Source organism: Macrobrachium nipponense, chromosome 27 (assembly GCF_015104395.2).
Source record: "Macrobrachium nipponense isolate FS-2020 chromosome 27, ASM1510439v2, whole genome shotgun sequence".
Lineage (NCBI taxonomy): Eukaryota > Metazoa > Arthropoda > Malacostraca > Decapoda > Palaemonidae > Macrobrachium > Macrobrachium nipponense.
This window is the reverse complement of record NC_087216.1, coordinates 71,480,737-71,499,041: the sequence shown is the minus strand read 5'-3', so window position 1 is coordinate 71,499,041 and position 18,305 is coordinate 71,480,737. Positions and strand designations below refer to the sequence as shown.

The 18,305-nt window shown below is 43.6% G+C and overlaps 1 protein-coding gene across 2 annotated transcripts in view; it reads left to right on the top strand.

The window, feature by feature from the left end:
- Positions 1-13,021, top strand: part of LOC135201062 (APC membrane recruitment protein 1-like) — a 35,785-nt gene extending 22,764 nt beyond the window's left edge. The window contains exon 6 of one of the 2 annotated variants that reach the window (XM_064229927.1): positions 12,767-13,021. In XM_064229927.1, coding sequence (XP_064085997.1) covers positions 12,767-12,907 — 141 coding nt within the window. In that variant the 3' untranslated portion in view covers positions 12,908-13,021. The remainder of the gene's footprint in view (positions 1-12,766) is intronic. The other variant, XM_064229930.1, reaches the window with a different exon arrangement.
- The last annotated feature ends 5,284 nt before the right edge of the window (positions 13,022-18,305 follow it).

The window sequence follows — 18,305 nt, the reverse complement described above, 5'->3', positions numbered from 1 at the left end:
GTAAGTCGATTATAGACTTTTTTATCGTTTTACTAACAACTCTTAGACATAAGCTTGTTAACCCCGTCCCTCCCGCCATTAGAAGCTCATTTCGCCTTTTCTTTCAGGCTGCTGGTGTGAGGGAGGTCGCTCTAGCAACCCTGAAAGCGTGGGTGGGCGGCTTCGGGAAGAAGAACGCCGCCAAAGGCCGCCTTACATTTTAGACAAGAAGCTGGCCGTTCAGATCTTCCCCGGTGGCAAGTCAACAGGGTATGTTTGACCCCATATCCGCGCCAGCCCCTCTCATAGCCTCCATCCAGCAGGAGATGCAGCAGTCTTTCGGGGTCGTGGCCACGCAAGAGTCGGTCCCGGACGTCGCAACCTTGGACCTTAACATTGAGCCTATGGCGGTAGGTGCTGAGGATTTGTTGGTTGAGGTAGGTGTGTCGGGTGCCCAAGGTCTTTCCTTGGGCGCTCCTGGATCTTCTCCTGTCCCTTCTTCTACTGCTTCTTTCCAAGGCTTTGTGGGATCTGAGTCCCTACCCTCTCTCTCCCGCTCTCTCTGTACCCCCAAAGGTGAAGGGACGAGAGAACCGAAGACCCTGGTTAAGAAGACTTCTAAAAAGTCGTCGTCTTCTTCTTCAGCTAAGAAGTCTTCGACTTCCTATGCTGACGCGGTGAAGGCCAAGCCGAGCTCTTCATACTCAAAGAGCTCTAGAAGCAAGTCTTCTAAGGAGAAGGCTCGCGCTCCCCCCGCCGCCGCCAACCCAATGCCTTCTCCGGCCTCCACCGCATCCACTCCTCGGTAACGCCGGTTGGTAGTAGCGGGACCTAGCACCTTTGATCCCACTGCTTTCTCACCAGTGGGTGAAGCAAACAGGTGGGTGAGATGGTTGGCTCTCAATTCTCCGCCCTAGGAACAAAGTTCGAGCAGCTGTTTCGCACAACTGTCGAGCACTCTGTCTCAGTTGGGGCCAGTCCATCCAAGATCTCTCTAACAGAGTTAGAGAGAATGAGGACCGAGTAGCTGGGCTCTCTCAGGTCCCTCTTCCAGTCTCCCCAGTAACAAGTGCTGGTATTTTCCAGCTTCCACCATATGAGTCCCTACCAGCTTTCTCCATGGAGAACCATGGAGAGTGGCCGCTTACGCTCCGTTTAAGGATGGTAGGATCTCTATCCCGGAGTGTGGAACTCGAAGGATTTGAGGACTTCGAGTTTTATCCTCCGGGATTGACGCAGCCTTTCATTGGTCTAATGCTCGGCTGACCGTAGCGGCTGCTTACTATGGGAGGACAAGATCTCCAGGGAGACGTTCTCTTACAGTTGAGATCATGCTCAACAGCGAATGGGTTCACTGCCTTGAGGACTGGGAGTGTACCAACACCAAGCTCCAGGCTTTCAAGAGTCCTTTCACTATTTTTGCGACGGAGGAGGAGGCTTCTCTTCCGTTCGCTACAAAAATAGTAGAAATGACTCTTCAGGCAGTCCTCAAGGATGAGCCCATGCCACAGCTAGGGAAGCAGAGTCTACTTCTCTGCTCTTCCCAGCTTTCGGAGAATTGTGGAGAACTTGCCAGCCACGTTCACGCTTGGTAAGCTCAAACCGGACTGCGCCATGGACCGTTCGGCGAAAAGCTCCCAAGGCTGCCTGATTCCTTGATTCAGGCGGAGTTAGACGCTCGAACTAGGTTTGGCAGGTCCCTCAATTCTCTGATTATCACAGAGATGGGCTGCTCTCTCGTATGGCACGGAACCTTTGTTTAAGATTTTGGCCAAGTCCCAGCTTCAGACGGTTCAGACGGATGCTTTCGACTTCTTCCAAGCTAGGAGGAATTGCCGAAAGCACGTTCTGCAGGAGTGCACTATTAGGCACGAACCTAATAGACTCCTGGCTTCCAGCATGTGGGGAGCGGATCTCTTCCCAGAGTCCGCTGTAAATGAGGTACAACCACGAGGCTGCTAGGCTCAACCAGAGCCTTAGAGCTAGGTGGGGTATCTCATCTAAGAGGAAGCAAGAATCCGTCCCCCACTGCTGGTAAGAAACCAAAGAAGTCTGGTAAAGGTTCCAGCCTTACCAGAAACACCAGCAACAGCAGCAATTCGTTCAGTCCGTCCCGGTTACCCAACAGGGACAACCTTCTACATCAAAGCAGAACAGCCCATCCTCCTGCTGTCTCCTCAGTCACAACCTTCGACCTCCTACGCACTCTCGCCGGCCTTCAACCCTATGTATGAAGGTCAGGCCTACCCTCCCTTTAACAGACAATCGAGAGGTAGGGCGAGAGGCTACTTTCGCCAGCGTGGCGCAGGGAGGGCGACAAGGAGTAAGCAGTTCAGAGAGGGCGTGGTGGTCAACCCGCCCATCAACAATGAGCTCCCCAGGTAGGAGGGAGGCTGTTCCTCTTCCGTCACAGGTGGGGGTTCAGCAATTGGGCACAGAGCATAGTGTCAAGGGATTGGTTGGAGTTTGGATCAAAGATCCCCCTCCAATCAAACATTCCGCCAAGTACCGATCAAAGTCCTTGGAATCTAAAATTTTCTGCAGTAGCAGCGGGGAAACATTGTTTCTCCTGATACTGTATAGTAGTCGTAGTATAGATCCAGGTCTCCTCTCTACCTACCTCATACCAACATGCCTCACCCTATCGTCCATGCTCACTCGATATCCTAGCCTTAGCCGCTGAGATCATATTAGTGGATTGTCCCTTATTTTTGTGCTAGGGACATCCACACTATGTACTGATAATGTACTTCAGTGTACCTACCCTTATTTTTATGCTAGGTAGGACACAATGTGTTTTGTATATTTTGTAAATAAGTTATCTAAGTAAATCCATTTTGTTAAAATTACACTGCATTATTGTAATTTACTATGTTTACTGTAATTTTAAGTACTTTACATTACTAACTTTCTTTTATGTCATTGTTTAAAATAAGTTAGCCTTAAGTACTTAGTTTATATGCTGTAATAACTGATTTACTTATATTATATCCCCCTCATTTTACAACTGATTTTCATTTGTCCTTTTTTTCCCATCTTGTCTGTTTCTCTGGTACTCTTCATAGGCCGACACGAGCTGAGCCCAGAAAAAGGATTTTGACGAAGGAAAAATCTATTTCTGGGTTGATTGGGCTCGTGTCGCCCTATGAAACCCCCCCACCCTGTATTGATTGCCCCCCCTGCAGGACAAGATGTTCTTAGATTAAGGATGACCGCTAGGGGCGCTGCTGTCCGTGGCGTCCTCTAGTAGTAGTAGTAGCGGCCGCATCGCCCTTTGGTATCAGCTCTCTCTTGTGGGGATTCTGATTGGAAGGTCTAATTGGTGAATGTCTCGTGGTAGTGTTCCCACTCGCCCCTATTGCCATACCGACACTTCTTTTTAAGAGTGAGCGAGTCAGTTTTACTGACATTTTCTTAATTTTGTTTTTCTCTGGTAATTTTAGATTAATTTTGCCTAGAAAGAATGATATTAAGGATCCTTTCATAGGGCGACACGAGCCAATCACCCAGAAATAGATTTTTCCTTCGTCAAAATCCCTTATCTGGAACTTAATTGTCTTTTTTATACAACTGCAAAGTAGTTGACAGTGGCCATCCATTCTGCTCCCAATTTTAGCTTCCGTTACTGTGAAAAATATTGTAGGAGTTCAGTGTTGATTGTAGATAAATGCCTAGATATATCTCATAATTCATGAATGCCAGCATTTTCAAACAAGGATCTGAAAAAGGATATAGCTAAATTAACTGTCATGGTTGTAGTGTTTGATTCTTTCAGGAAGGATGCTAATTTTTTAACAGCTGAGTCATATTGTCTAATAGTTGACTCTCTCTTATCTGATTCTAGGAAGATATGAATTTTTCCATTATGGTAAAAAAAAAAAAAATAAACCCTATAAATTAGGAAGACAAAATTTATTAAAAAAAAAAAAAAAAAAAAAAAAAAAAAAAGACTAAACAAAAATTGGAAAAAGGAGCTTCATTTGATTGTTCTATAACATCTTTCTGACTTATATACCAAATTCTAATGTTATAGCTCTAAAACTAGTGAGAAGAAAGGTTGTTCCGACACGGGATACAAACCTTTCGGTCCTTTTACAATAGGAAGGTTAACTGCGGCAGCTGGGTAGGTCGTAAGCTTTCAAACACCAGGAAGAAGAAGACAGGAAGATACACGTGAACCTCTTGAAACCTTATTTCTCAGGAACTAAAACTGAAGCTGTGTCAGTAACCCAAACAACTTTATCTACAGAAGACGATGATGGCTACGAATTGGGAGCTGAAAGCAAGATGAATAATTCTTAAGTTTGTTCATGCCACTTACCTGACAGATATATATATAGCTGTATTTTCTGACGTCCGACAGAAATTTCAAAACTCGCGGCACACGCAGTGGGCGGCCAGGTGGTAGTACCCATTCCCGCCGCTGGGAGGCGGATATCAGGAACCATTCCCATTTTCTATTCATATTTTTTTCTGTCGCCGGTCGGTAAACAACTGTTTACAGACCTCTGCTCAGGATTTTTTGGAATTTGACTCGCTTTTAAGTATCTGATTGATTTTTTGGTATTGAATTGGATTGTTAAATTGGCATGCACGATAGTGGACCGTTTTTTGATTTTGGATTGACTTTTCTATATAAGATATGTCTGGATCAAGTGCTGTGAGTTTCAGTGTGTGTGTGAGGGCTGATTGTAAGGTGAGGCTACCGAAAGCATCGGTAGACCCCCACACAGTATGTATGAGTTGTAGGGGGCTATTGTTAATTTTTTGATTGATAATCGGTGCAATGAATGTGAGAAATTGACCGATAATGATTGGTAGAGTATATGAGTCCTATCGCCTTAAATTGGAGCGCGATAGGATCAGGAGGTCTTCCTCCAGGAGTGGTTCTACCAAAGGTAAGGCTAGCATCTCTCCTACATTAACACCTGTAGTGTTTACAACCCCTAAACCTGTGTTGCCTTCGGGCTCTGATTCTGTGTCGGGAGAAGCGAATGCTCTCTCTCTGATTTTTGGAGTCTCTTCGCACTCTGGAGACCAAAGTGAAAGCCTTAAAAACTGGATCGGTGCAAGTGTGTGATCGTGCCCCAGTGTTGTGGAGGGGGCGTCAGATCGGCCCCATAATGCCTCTAGCCTAGACCTCTATCAGACTCCCAAGACCAGGGAGTAGGTATGTCGAAAGCCGCAAGAGGGTTACGGGGGCTTCCTACCGATCTGGCGTCCCTTCGGCAGGCCTTGTAGCAAAGTCCCAGGCTGCCAAGGAGCGCGCGTCCTGAAAGAGTGCTTTTCGTCCTCCGAAGCGTCCTCCCCGCGAAAGGGGTGGAGCGCTCGGAGAGACTCTCGTCCTTTGAAAAGGACGTTTCGTGCGGAGGACGCTTCACGTCCTCTTTCACCACTTTCGTCGGAGGACGCGTATGACGCTTTTCCGCCTCAGAAAAGAGGTAAGATCTCCTCCGATGAGGACGCTGGTAGCTGTACCTGTGAGAAGGAAGGAGGCGTCCCCTCGCCCCTCGTCTTCTCACAGGATCAGTCCTGCTTCCTCTGTTCATTCTTCCCCGACGAAGAACATTCTTTTGTCCCTTCAGGACCAGCTATCCTCGCTTATGGCTCAGAGGACTCGCCCAGCAGCAGTCGAGCCTAAGCGGAGGAAGGACCTTAGACTGCCTGTCAAGAGGACTAAGCAGTCTCCTTCTCGTTCGCCGATCGCTTCTCCTTCGGCGATTCGCCGATCTCGTTCGTCCTCTAGAAGGACGTTACGTCAGGACGCTTTTGAGGAGGACGCTCTGTACGACGTTCGACAGGACGCTCGTCAGGACGCTAGGCGGGACGCTTGGCAGGACGTTCGGCAGGACACTCGTCAGGACGCTTGGCAGGAAGCTCGCCAGGACGTTCAGGGCTCTTTTCAAGACGTTTTTGGGGATTCCGACCAAGAAGTCGTACCCCCAGACGCTAGTTTACGCGCACAGGCAAGTATTCCAGCGAAAAGGTCTTCCCTTTCGTTTGAGAAACGTAAGGACGCTTCTCTGGCAAGTGAGACTGCCGCGGATGGCGCTAAGGACGCTCGTCCTCGTCAGGACGCTCTACCTTCATCGAGTAGTAAACGTCATAGAGAAGACAGCCGAAATAAGGCTGCCTCTAGCAAGGATAGGGGTCCTTTGATCAAGCCAAGACCCGACATTAGGACGCCCTCTCTGGACAGACGGTCTCCTCTTCCGTTTAGAGAAGAAGGAGAGCTAAGTAGTTCGGCTGATCGGTTGAAGAGGAACTTTCTGCGCGGCCCCTTCAATCTCGGACTATAAAGTCCTCGTGCGACTCTTGCGTTCTTTTGAAGACAAGTTTCAGCCCGCAGCTCCCAAGTCTCCTCCTTCGCAGTTTTCTTCATCTAAAACTGGAAAAACCCCGGAGTTTGTAGAGATGAAAACTTTCTCTCTCAAACGAAACTGCCTTTAAGAAACTCCAAGATTGGATGGTACGAAGGAGAGATCAAGGCAAGACGACCTTCGCCTTGCCGCCAGCTAGACTTAGCGGAAAAGGGGGCATTTGGTATAGAACCAAAGATGAAGTAGGAGTTCGTATCCCTCTTCGGCTCAAGGAGATTTCTCCAGCCTAGTTGGCTATTTGCAGAGGAGGTCGCTTTTTTACCCTAACTGCTAAAGTAACCTGGAACCTCTTCGGAGACTGACCATCATTGAAGGGTCTCTCAGGACGCTGGAATGTTCAAACTTCCTTGACTGGTGTTTGGGAGTTTCTGGATCTGCAAGCGAGAAGCCCAGAATCTCTCAGTCTGGGGGAGCTGTCCCATGCCGTGTTAGCATGTATGGACAAAGCCGTCAGGAATGGTTCGGAGGAGATCGTATCTCATTTTGGAACGGCTTTTATTAAAAGAGAGCTTTGCTGTGCAACTTCACAGCTCGTTCGGTAACTCCAGCTCAGAAAGCGGATTTGCTGTTTTCGCCCTCTTTCGAACCATCTCTTCCCCCAGACTTTAGTAAAAGGACCTGACGAACAGTTTGCAAGAGGAGCAACGCAGGACCTTTTGGCCCAGTCTACAAGACGGTCAGCCGTACCTTCAACCTCTTCAGCTGCGGTTCGTCCGCCGAAGAAAGTTAAGCCCTTTCGTGGGGCTCCCCCCTCGAGGGAGAGGGTTTTCACGAGGAAGAGCTTCCTTTAAGCCAAAGCCTTCCAAGTGAGAAGCATGTCCTTCAGACACCAGTCGGAGCCAGACAAGTTTTTTGCGGGAGCGTGGAGAGAGAGAGACACGGACTCTTGGTCCCTCAAGATCGTGGAGCAGGGGTACAAGATCCCCTTTTTAGATCTTCCTCTCTTTCTACGACTCCCAGAGACCTTTCTCCATCCTATCAGAGAAAAGAAGAAAGTATTGTTCGATCTCCTTCAACAGATGATCGACAAAAGAGCGGTGGAACAAGTCGCGGACCTGGGGTCTCCAGGTTTTTACAACAGGATCTTCCTAGTACCGAAGCAGTCGTCAGGTTGGCATCCAGTTCTAGATGTAAGCAGGCTCAATCTTTTCGTGGAAAAGACCAAATTCACGATGGAGACGCCTCATTCTGTTCTGGGAGCCTTGAGACCCGGGCGACTGGATGGTGTCCTTAGACTTGCAGGACGCGTACTTTCACATCCCCGATCCACCCTCTTTCAGAAAGTATCTAAGGTTTGTCTTAGACAAAAAAAAGTGTGGCAGTTCAGAGCTATGTGTTTCGGACTGACCACGGCTCCAATGGTGTTCACAGTAGTCGTGAAGAACCGTATCGAGGTGGCTACACTCTTCGGGAATAAGAGTTTCCCTGTACCTCGACGACTGGCTGATCAGAGCGTCGTCGAGAGAGAAGTGTCTGAAGGACTTGCAGTTCACTTTAGCCCTAGCGAAGTCCCTGGGACTTCTGGTCAACCTTGAAAAGTCGCATCTGACCCCAACACAGTCCATCGTGTATCTGGGGATTCAGATGGATTCAGTGGCTTTTCGAGCGTTTCCGTCCCAGGAACGTCAGCGGCTAGGCTTAGAAAAGATCTCAGCCTTTCTAAGGAAAGAGACTTGCTCGGCGAGGGAATGGATGAGTCTGCTGGGGACCATTTCCTCGCTAGAAAGGTTTGTTTCCTTGGGAAGACTGCACATCAGGCCTCTCCTTGCGGACGAGTGGAAGGCCAAGGACGATCTCAATGCCATATTGAGAATATCGCTTCCGATCAAGAACCATCTAAGATGGTGGTTGGACCCTCAGAAGCTTCAGGAGGGCGTGTCCCTAAGTCTTCTGAGCCCCGACCTAGTGTTGTTTTCAGACGCTTCCATCACGGGATGGGGAGCAACACTAGGAGGGAAGGAAGTGTCAGGCTCCTGGAGAGGGGAACAGGTAGCCTGGCATATAAATGTCAAAGAACTGGCAGCAGTATTTCTGTCCCTGCAGTTCTTCGAAAGGAGTTTGGAGAACAATACCACAGCACTCGCTTATTTAAAAAACCAGGGAGGAACACACTCCAGAACGTTGTTTTCCCTAGCGAGAGAGATTCTGCTGTGGGCAAAGAGAAGAAATGTGACTATCCTGACGAGATTCATTGCAGGAGTGCAAAACGTCAGGGCAGATCTTCTCAGTCGTCGGGAACAAGTCCTACCGACAAACGTCTTGAACGAAGACGTTTGTCGAGACCTGTGGACGTTGTGGGGACGTCCACTGGTCGACTTATTCGCGACGTCAAGGACCAAGAGACTTCCTCTTTACTGCTCCCCGGTCCTGGATCCAGAAGCAATCGCAGTAGACGCTTTGCTTTGGAATTGGACGGGCCTAGACTTGTACGCCTTCCCACCATTCAAGATTTTGGGGGAAGTCATGAGGAAGTTTGCGGCCTCGGAAGGGACGAGGTTACCCTGATCGCTGCGATGTGGCCAGCGAGAGAATGGTTCACAGAGGTCATGTCTTTCCTTGTAGACTTTCCAAGGACATTGCCCTGGAGGAAAGATCTACTCAAACAGCCTCACTTCGAAAGGTTTCACCAAAACCTCTCCGCTCTGGGTCTGACTGCGTTCAGACTATCGAAAAGTTGGCCAGAGCGAGAGGTTTTTCGAAAGCAGCTGCGAGAGCAATCGCACATGCGAGACGTGCTTCCACAAGAGCTGTTTACCAATCGAAGTGGTCTTCCTTCAGGGCATGGTGTAAAAAGGAGGGAGTTCCCTCTTCCTCGACCTCTGTGAACCAAATAGCTGATTTTCTGCTCTTCCTCAGGAATGTGCAGAATTTAGCGGTCCCTACCATCAAGGGATATGAAAGCATGTCAGCGGTTTTTAGGCACAGAGGCCTCGACCTGTCTGACAACAAGGACATTCATGACCTTTTAAAGTCTTTCGAGACCTCGAAGGTTCCTCAAATGAGACCTCCATCATGGAACCTTGACGTAGTCCGTTAAATTCCTTATGTCAAGCCCGTTTCGAACCGCTTCAGGCAGCGTCGTTCTCTTCGAAACCTGACAAGGAAGGCTCTTTTCCTAACTTCTCTTGCGACGGCTAAGAGAGTTAGTGAAATTCAAGCGTTTAGCAAGTTAATGGGATTCAAAGGGGCGTTCGTAGCAAGTTAATCGGTATTCAAAGGGGACAATGCTGCTGCTCGTTGAACCCAACTTTTTCTTGGGCGAAGAATGAAAATCCTTCGAACCCTTGGCCGAAGACTTTCGAGATCAAGGGTATGTCAAGTCTGGTGGGCCAAGAACCAGAGAGAGTCCTGTGCCCGGTCAGGGCTCTCAAGTTCTACGTGCATAGACGAAAGAGGTAAGAGGTCCCTCAGGTAATCTCTGGTGCTCTGTGAAGAGACCAGAGTTACCTTTATCGAAGAATGCTGTTGCTTTCTTTCTAAGGGACATCATTCGGGAGGCTCATTCATCTTTCCAGAAGACTGATTTGAGCCTTCTTCCGAGTAAAAGCGCACGAAGTTCGAGCCGTCGCTACCTCTCTTGCCTTCCAAAAGAACATGTCAATCAAGGACATCCTTGATTGCACCTTTTGGAGGAGTAACTCCGTCTTCGCCTCACATTACCTAAGGGATGTGAGAACGATTTATGACGATTGTAATGCACTGGGGCCATACGTTTCTGTGGACACAGTATTGGGGTCCGGAAGTAGCTCTTTCCCTATCCCTTAGTTAGGATTAGGTTGTTTTGTTTGTGTTTTTAGGTTGTGGTGAGTCTTATGTGAAGATCTCCCATCCTTTAGTTAGTTTTTAAGGGGTTTTTTTTTGTGAATAGTTGGTCAGGTGGTGGTCAGTTGCTTCGTTGCCCTCAGTTGTATGGCCTCGATGGTCTTGTCACGTTGAGGTCTCGCACAAAGCCGTTGACAGATCATCCAGAGCGCACCAGCACTACAGGTCTCCACCTGGCTGGCAACTCTGTTTTAAGCAAAAGCAGCCTTACGTGACAGTAATCACATAGTCTACTTTGCAAACAGGTGAGGAACCAAGATGTATATCATCTACTTAATTTAAGTTTCCTAAAAAATCCTATTCTGTCTCTTCCCACCATCCGAAGGTGGGATTCAGCTATATATATATGTCAGGTAAGTGGCATGAACAAAATGTTATTATTATACAATTAAGTTTGTTCATACTTACCTGGCAGATATATATAATTAAAGTGCCCGCCCTCCTCCCCTCAGGAGACAGAGGCATTAATAAAAAATATGAATAGAAAATGGGAATGGTTCCTGATATCCGCCTCCCAGCGGCGGGAATGGGTACTACCACCTGGCCGCCCACTGCGTGTGCCGCGAGTTTTGAAATTTCTGTCGGACGTCAGAAAATACAGCTATATATATATCTGCCAGGTAAGTATGAACAAACTTAATTGTATAATAACAATAACATTTTTGGAAAATTTGGAGGATAAACTGAAACATCTGAGTGTTGAACAAGGTGAAGACTTAAGTGAAGTAATTAGAAGTTTTCCAGAAAATTTTACAAATGTGCCTAGGCGTACTGATCTGACTAAGCATGAAATCAAGATTCAAGAAGATGGAAAACCTTATCACCGTATCATCGAGATGTTTTGAAGAAAGAAGTTGAGTATTTGTTGCAACATGGATTAGCAGAACCCAGTTCAAGTCACTTCAGTTCTCCATTTGTGTTAGTGAAGAAACCAGATGGTTCATTTAGGATGTGTACTGATTATAGGAGACTGAATTCTATCAGTGTGGCTGAGAATTATCCTTTGTCTCTTATAGGTCAATTACTTGATAATATTGGGCAAGCCAAGTTTGTTTCCAAGATAGACTTTTTGAAAGGATATTATCAAATTCCCTTAGATGAGAATGCCAAGTTTGTCAGTTTTTATTACTCCTTTTGGACTGTATCAGTATACTGTTCTGCCGTTTGGTCTGATGAATGCACCTGCAACATTTCAACGAGTGATGGATCAACTGCTAGGATCGATAGAAGGAGTAGGTGTATACCTGGATGACATCGTGATTTACTCTACACAACGTGGGAAGAACATCTGAAGATTCTGAGGAAGATTTTCAAGAAGCATGATTAACAGTCAACCTAGAGAAGAGTGAGTTTGGAAAGGCAACTGTGCAGTATCTTGGGTTGGGCTAATGTAGAAGGTATCCGTAAGGCTACCCCACCTACTACCAGGAAACTGCTACAGAGGTTTTTAGGCATGGCTGGATTTTATCGTCTTTTCCGCCCAAATTTCTCAGCCGTAGTAGCTCCCTTGACAGACTTAACACCCTGGTTCCAGCTAAGATTGTAATTGGCTTAAGAATTGTTCTGGAAGTCCAAAGGCTAAGGGATTGGGTTTTTGGACTCCCGAGTGTCAAGAATCATTTGAGAAGGTAAAAGCCATTTTAATTTTAAGACCAGTACTTCAGGCTCCAGACTTCGACAAGAAATTTGTGATACAAGTTGATGCGTCAGACGGTGGCATTGGAGCTTTTCTTCTTCAAGAAGATGAAAATAATATCTACCATCTTGTGTGCTTCATGTCTACAAAACTGAAAAAACATCAGAAAGTATACTCGACAATTGAGAAGGAAACTTTAGCCTTAATCACAGCATTGAAAAAATTAGAAGTGTATGTGAATACACCTAGGAATGAAGAAATTTTAGGTGTTGTCTGATCACAATCCACTATATTTATCCAGAAAATGGAAAACCATAATCAAAGACTGACCAGGTGGTCTTTGTGCTTGCAACAGTATAACTTGAGAGTGCTGCACATTAGTGGCAAAAACGATGTAGTTGCTGATTATTTATCTTGTTTTGAATCATTGGATTCAACACGTGATAAAAAATCACTTGGGGGAGGTATATTATATATTGCTATTTTCAAAATGCATATATCCCCTCTTTGACTGTATAAAATGTTATGTAGAATTGTGCAACATTTTTTCATCTTTGTCCGTTCAAAGCTAAGTTGTTTTTCAAAATCTGTCAACACGTTTGATAAGCGACCTCGAGCCTTCATTGTGTTTTGGGATTCTGTCATCATGTGTGATAAGGACTTTTGCTTCGATCGATCTAGTTGAGTACGCGTCTTTTTAGAACAGACTGGTCTCGTACGTGTATGTCTTTGCCGAGGCCAGGGACAGATTACACATTTTGTATGTAAAGTTGCGTAAGATTTCGTCTATATATATATATATAGGTGTTAAAGCATTCGCAGATTTTACCTGTTTTGTGTGAGTTTTTGGTTTGGGGTCATACAAAATCTTGAAATGTTGATCAGGAGTTTTCGGTGTTTTATCTCTTCGTAATTTATTTGACTCACTCTGGCATATCTCTTTTCGCAGGTTGGAGAGGAGGGCGATGATGATGAGGAGGAGGAGGAGGAGGAGGAGGAAGAAGAAGAGGAAGAGGAGGAGGAGGGAGAGGAAGAAGAGGAGGAGGAGGATGACGATGATGATGACGACGAAGAGGAGGGGAAAGGATGATGACGAGTAGATCTTCTGTCACAGTTTGTGTATGTGCTGTTGTGCGAGTCTGTGTCTGTGATATTCCACGCTATGAAAGAGGTGTCTGCGACAAATTATAACTAGTTTGTTTTTTGAGCGATTTTTATTTGTAACCTCTTCAGTTCTGTTTTATGCAAAAAGCTTTCAGGGGCTCGGAATACCCAACTTCACCATATTAATTAATGATGAAAGGTGGTATTCTTCATGTGAGAGTTTTTGTAAGGTCTCTTGTTTCCTATAGAAGTACACATCTTCAGTCTTTACTTAGGATTTGACTTTTATGTAAAGAACTTAGGGTTGTATAATAATTTAATATTTTCTACTTTGGTTATACGACCCCCACGGTACCACCCATGTCAGGAGGTTTTTGATTTCCTTACAATTCTAAAAAGGTAACCTGACATTACAAAATATTAACCAATTTTAGTGACTGTTTGCTTACCTGTCAATTCCAGAATACAGCTAATGACTATTCAGCATTTTGTCACAATCATGGAATCATGGTGTTTTATTTCATGTAACAGGTAACTACAAGACAATAAAAGCACTAGACTGTCTGACTAACGGTAGGAATGAGTAAAATCTGAAATTTATAATTTGGTGAATATTACTCTGGTGGTGGTGTGTGTAAAGGTAACATTAGTCGACTTTGAGGGACAGCACTAAAAGTGGAAGATGTCCAAAAACAATGTAAAATATTTACTATTCCATGTACATAAAGGATTCTAAAAGAGAATTTTTTTGGGGGGGAAAAGATAGTTTACTTCATTCAGCGGAAATAATAGAAAGTTATAAGTTAATGATGGTAGAACGGTCTGTAGAGGAGGAAGCTCATTTAGTATTCAAAAACACCATACAAACAAACAAGTCTTTAGATGTATTTCTGGTGACTGAAGTTCACACACGACCTGGTTCGGAAAGGACAAAGCCGTTGGTCCATTTGCTGAATACCCACTGGTTCATGCCTCTGGCGTGGTTGATATGTAAGTGCTACATAATACAATATATGGAATGTTATTCCATATATGTAAACGAAAACTATGATTAATGAAAACCAGTGACCCAAGAGGTCAACCAGTTTGCTTGCACCCTCTTAATGAGAGTGCCTTGAAGTTTCTTTGCTTCACCTTGGAATGTTTCTTCCTTGGTAAAGCCTTGAAACGGGCAAGAGGGCTCTCGAACTTGGGGAAACATTTCCCCAAGTCTCGAATCTAATTTTCTCTTTAGTCTTTCTCTAATTTTTTTTTTATTTCGACCTCTTCCTATTTTTATCATCCTACTTTCATTTATTCAAATTTTTTTTATTTTATTTTTTTAAATATTTAATTTTTCACTAGTAGATAGCGTGGATATTTCCACATTCGTTACATCATGCAGGTTTGATGAATGGGAGAAGGGATCACGGGTCGGGAGGGATTTTCATTCAAAGCTACATGTGAGAGTAATAGGATGACGTCAGCCGTCCCGTAAGAGTGGGTTTTAGGCCCTTTTGGCGGAACTTCCCAGAGGTGGGGTCATCCGAATCCAGGGGTGATCCAATCTTTGGGAATAGGACTCGGCTTATGGCTGGAAGCCCTTCATTACAGATGCAGGGGGGATGATTCCATGATTTTATGCCATGATTTTTATTGTCTCAGTCCTAACAGGTGGGTTTTAGCTTAACACCTGTGCCTCTGTATCTGTTTTGATGCGATCCTACGGGTAGGGTATGGAGCGGATCATCTGGGAAGTATGCTCTCACTGTGCCGATAGTGGAGGATGTAAATGTCCTTTCCAACGCATGATACTTTCTTAACATTCTCAAGCAGGTAAAACAAACAAACGAACACACACAAAACATTTAAACAAACTAAAACCTTCTTATAGATATTTCGGCTAATGAAACCCCCTTCCCTGGATTTGCTGACTCCACCAGCACTGTTGACGACTTTAGCGACTTCAAGTAATGACAACTCGGTTGATGACCAGAGAACTAAAAAGGGCCTTTCCTCCAGTTCCAGTATTTACACACTGGAACCATTTATTTCCTCCAGTTCCAGTATTTAACACTGGAACCATTTATTTCCTCTAGTTCCAGTATTTGCACACTGGAACCATTTATTCCTTCATCCCCAGGATGCCAGGTGATTAAAAAATCTGGCAGTGCAAATGAAACTTGTAGAGTTTTGCATTGCACTTGAAAAATTGTTCACTCATTTTGAACCTTTCGGAGAGATTGAAAGGATGAAGTTGAAATTCTCAAGAGAGAAAAAAGATTTTGAAAAATGTATAACTTTTCCGGATCATTCCAAAGCTATGATTGCCCCTTCCAATATCAAAAGTGGCAACAATTGCGGATTTTCTGGCCTTGCAAAATTGCATAATATTCAAAACTTTTTGGATTCTGAATTTGACTATATTCCAAAGTGCTCTGGCTTGTGTGAGGCCCAGAAAATTGCTCCCAGGGTATTTATTACCTGAGCCAGTTGGTGTATGTTGCTTCATACAAGGAAAGGTGCAACAACAACATTAAGGGATAACAAATGCCTTGAGAGAAAGTTGGTACCATTCCTCAAGGAAATTTGAAGCGTTATGGATATAATCTCCTAATTAAGGCTGGGAATGAATCCCAAGCAGTATTATTGAGAAATTGTTAACCTAATTCAGATATTATTGGGAAGGTTTATACTCACAGCACCTTCAACTAGTGTAAAGGATTAATATATTGTTTTCTGATGACATACTGAAGAGATGCCCCTCTTCTGTTTTTAAATTTAAAAAGCTACCAGTAGATAACAGTGCCATATTGTTGATATTTACCACACCCTATCTTCAGACTATATAAAAGTCAGACACTTGAGCCTTGCGGTCAAGAAATTCTGCCCACGACCTATGCAGTGTTACAAGTGTTACGATTTTGGTCGTTTTATTGGGAAATGCACCAATGTAAAAAGATGTTTCATTTGCTCCAAAATCCAGAATGCTTCTGAATTCCACGATACCTCCAAAGATTGTGTATCCGAAAAATTTTATCATTGTGAGGGAGCTCACTCTCCGAACTCAAGACACTATAATAAATACTGCTAATAATGAGCATATCACCTATAAAGCTGCTAGAAAACATATTTTAGGTAATAATTCGACTTATGCGAAAGTAGCATCCAAGAATCTGCATTAAACTGATGATACACAAGTTTCTTATTTCTTGTCTGGTGCAGAATCGAGGATTCCTGATTACTACTTCATCAAGTCGATCAGAATCCAATTCGTGCATTGGCGCTGGTATTCCCAAATCATTACCTAAACGCTAACATATAAATAGCATAATTGGGAAAAAGAATGACTACTACCCAAAATCAAACTAAACAAGAAGAGCAGATTTCTGTACAGAACAGATTCAACATACTCGCCACTAATGACAGCACCAAAGAGATGGAAGAACTTCTGAAGTGGAGATGGTGGAACTAGAAATCCCAAAAGCAAAGTCAGAAAGAAAAAAACGTCTACTTGAAAGTACAACTCCTCCCAAACCAAAAAAATCGAATAATGAGATACGCTTAACAAAACTAACAGAAGATACTCCTCAAGTATACATACCTGAAATGGCTTCTACCCATGTACCAAACCCAATTGAAGCGGAAATGTAACATTCCCTCAACTCCCAACCTCTCAATCTGAACTTGATGCATCAGACAATCAAATTACCACCTACCAACTGGTGTACAGAGTTCATTATATGTAGATGATTTTGCCATTTGGATCATCCACTCTGATATTTATACAGGACAAATCATACTACAATAATCTCTTGATCTTATCGTATCGTGAACTACTGCACATGGATTCACTATATCGGCAAGTAAAACTGTAGCCATTACTTTTACAAATAAGAAAAATGTACCGAAAATGAAATTGCTACTGTATGATAAACCAATAAATTTTGTTACGCATACCAAATTTCTTGGGTTGCATTTTGACCAACGGATGACTTCGAAATTTCACATCAATTACCTACGTGAAAGCTGTAGTAAAGTAAAGTACTACATCTATTGAAGAAATGGGCAAACATACAAGGTGGGGGCTCAGATAAAAGTACATTACTCTATTTACACAAACGACTTTGATAACTGAATAAAATTGATTATGGGTCGCATCTATACGCTTCTGCATCTGCCAGTACATTGGAAAAATTAGATCCCCTTCATAATGCAGGTTTGAGATATGCTACGGGTGCATTTAATTCTACACCTGTTATTTCTTTACAGAAGCAGAGAAACCATGAGGTCGCTTTGTGCAGGCTGCGTAATGGGCACACAAGGTTAACCCATGGCTTTCTTATGTCAAATCGGCCACCTCCAGAATGTGATACCTGTCAAACCAGAGTAACTGTGAAACACATTTTAATTGAATGCTCTAAGTATTCACATATTAGACTTAAATACTTTGGATCATCTGCTAGAGTGCAGGACATTCGAGGAGATGACGACTCAAATATTTGCAAGATTTTAAATTTTTAACATATAGATCTATCAAAACATATATAAATTTTAATTTTTTATTAGATATAAAATTAGTAGGATATGTAAATAATTTTATTCATACAAATTTATTTTAAATGAACAGTAAAGTTTTATCTATTTATTTATTTTTTATTAAATTATATATTATTTATAATATGGTAATTTTAACAGATTTTATTTGCATTAAGCAGCCGATTGGACTTAGTCGGAAATGGCTGCTTAAACAAATAATAATAATAATAATAATACCACCCATGTGATGAAGGCCGAAGTACATGCAAATGCACACTATTCTCAAGAAGCGGAAGGGATCCTTACCAACAGTGTACCCCTTGAAGAAATAAATCCCTCACCAGTTTTAGGCAAAACTAGTAAATCAATGATATCGCATAAAACAACCCACAAAATGTCCTGTGGCTGTAATGATTGTTTTTTAGATGAATTTAACGACCTTAAAAATATAAGTGTACATAATATGAATAATCTAATAGACAGTTTTACTAAGAACAAAAATAAAAACCAGTATGGTAAATTAGAAAGCCACAACGCTGGTTGTATGCGTGTTGACCATCTAATGAAGAAGCGTACAACAGACACCCTTCATCTGGAAAATTTTATAGAAAAATTTAATCACAATCCAAAAGAAATTCAGGAAACGAATCGAAATCGAAGTAACGAACAGGAAGCCATAGCTAAAGAAGCAAAACCTAATTCAAAAAATACTGCTACTGCAGTTAAACAGAAACCCATTCCCGGCAAAATAAGCAGAAACAGTACTCTACCATAGGGATATTCCACCTTCTACTACCATAATGTACAATTCCTATGTAATCCAGTGGAATGTTCTATCGGTTCTTAAAACCCCCGTTTTACATCAA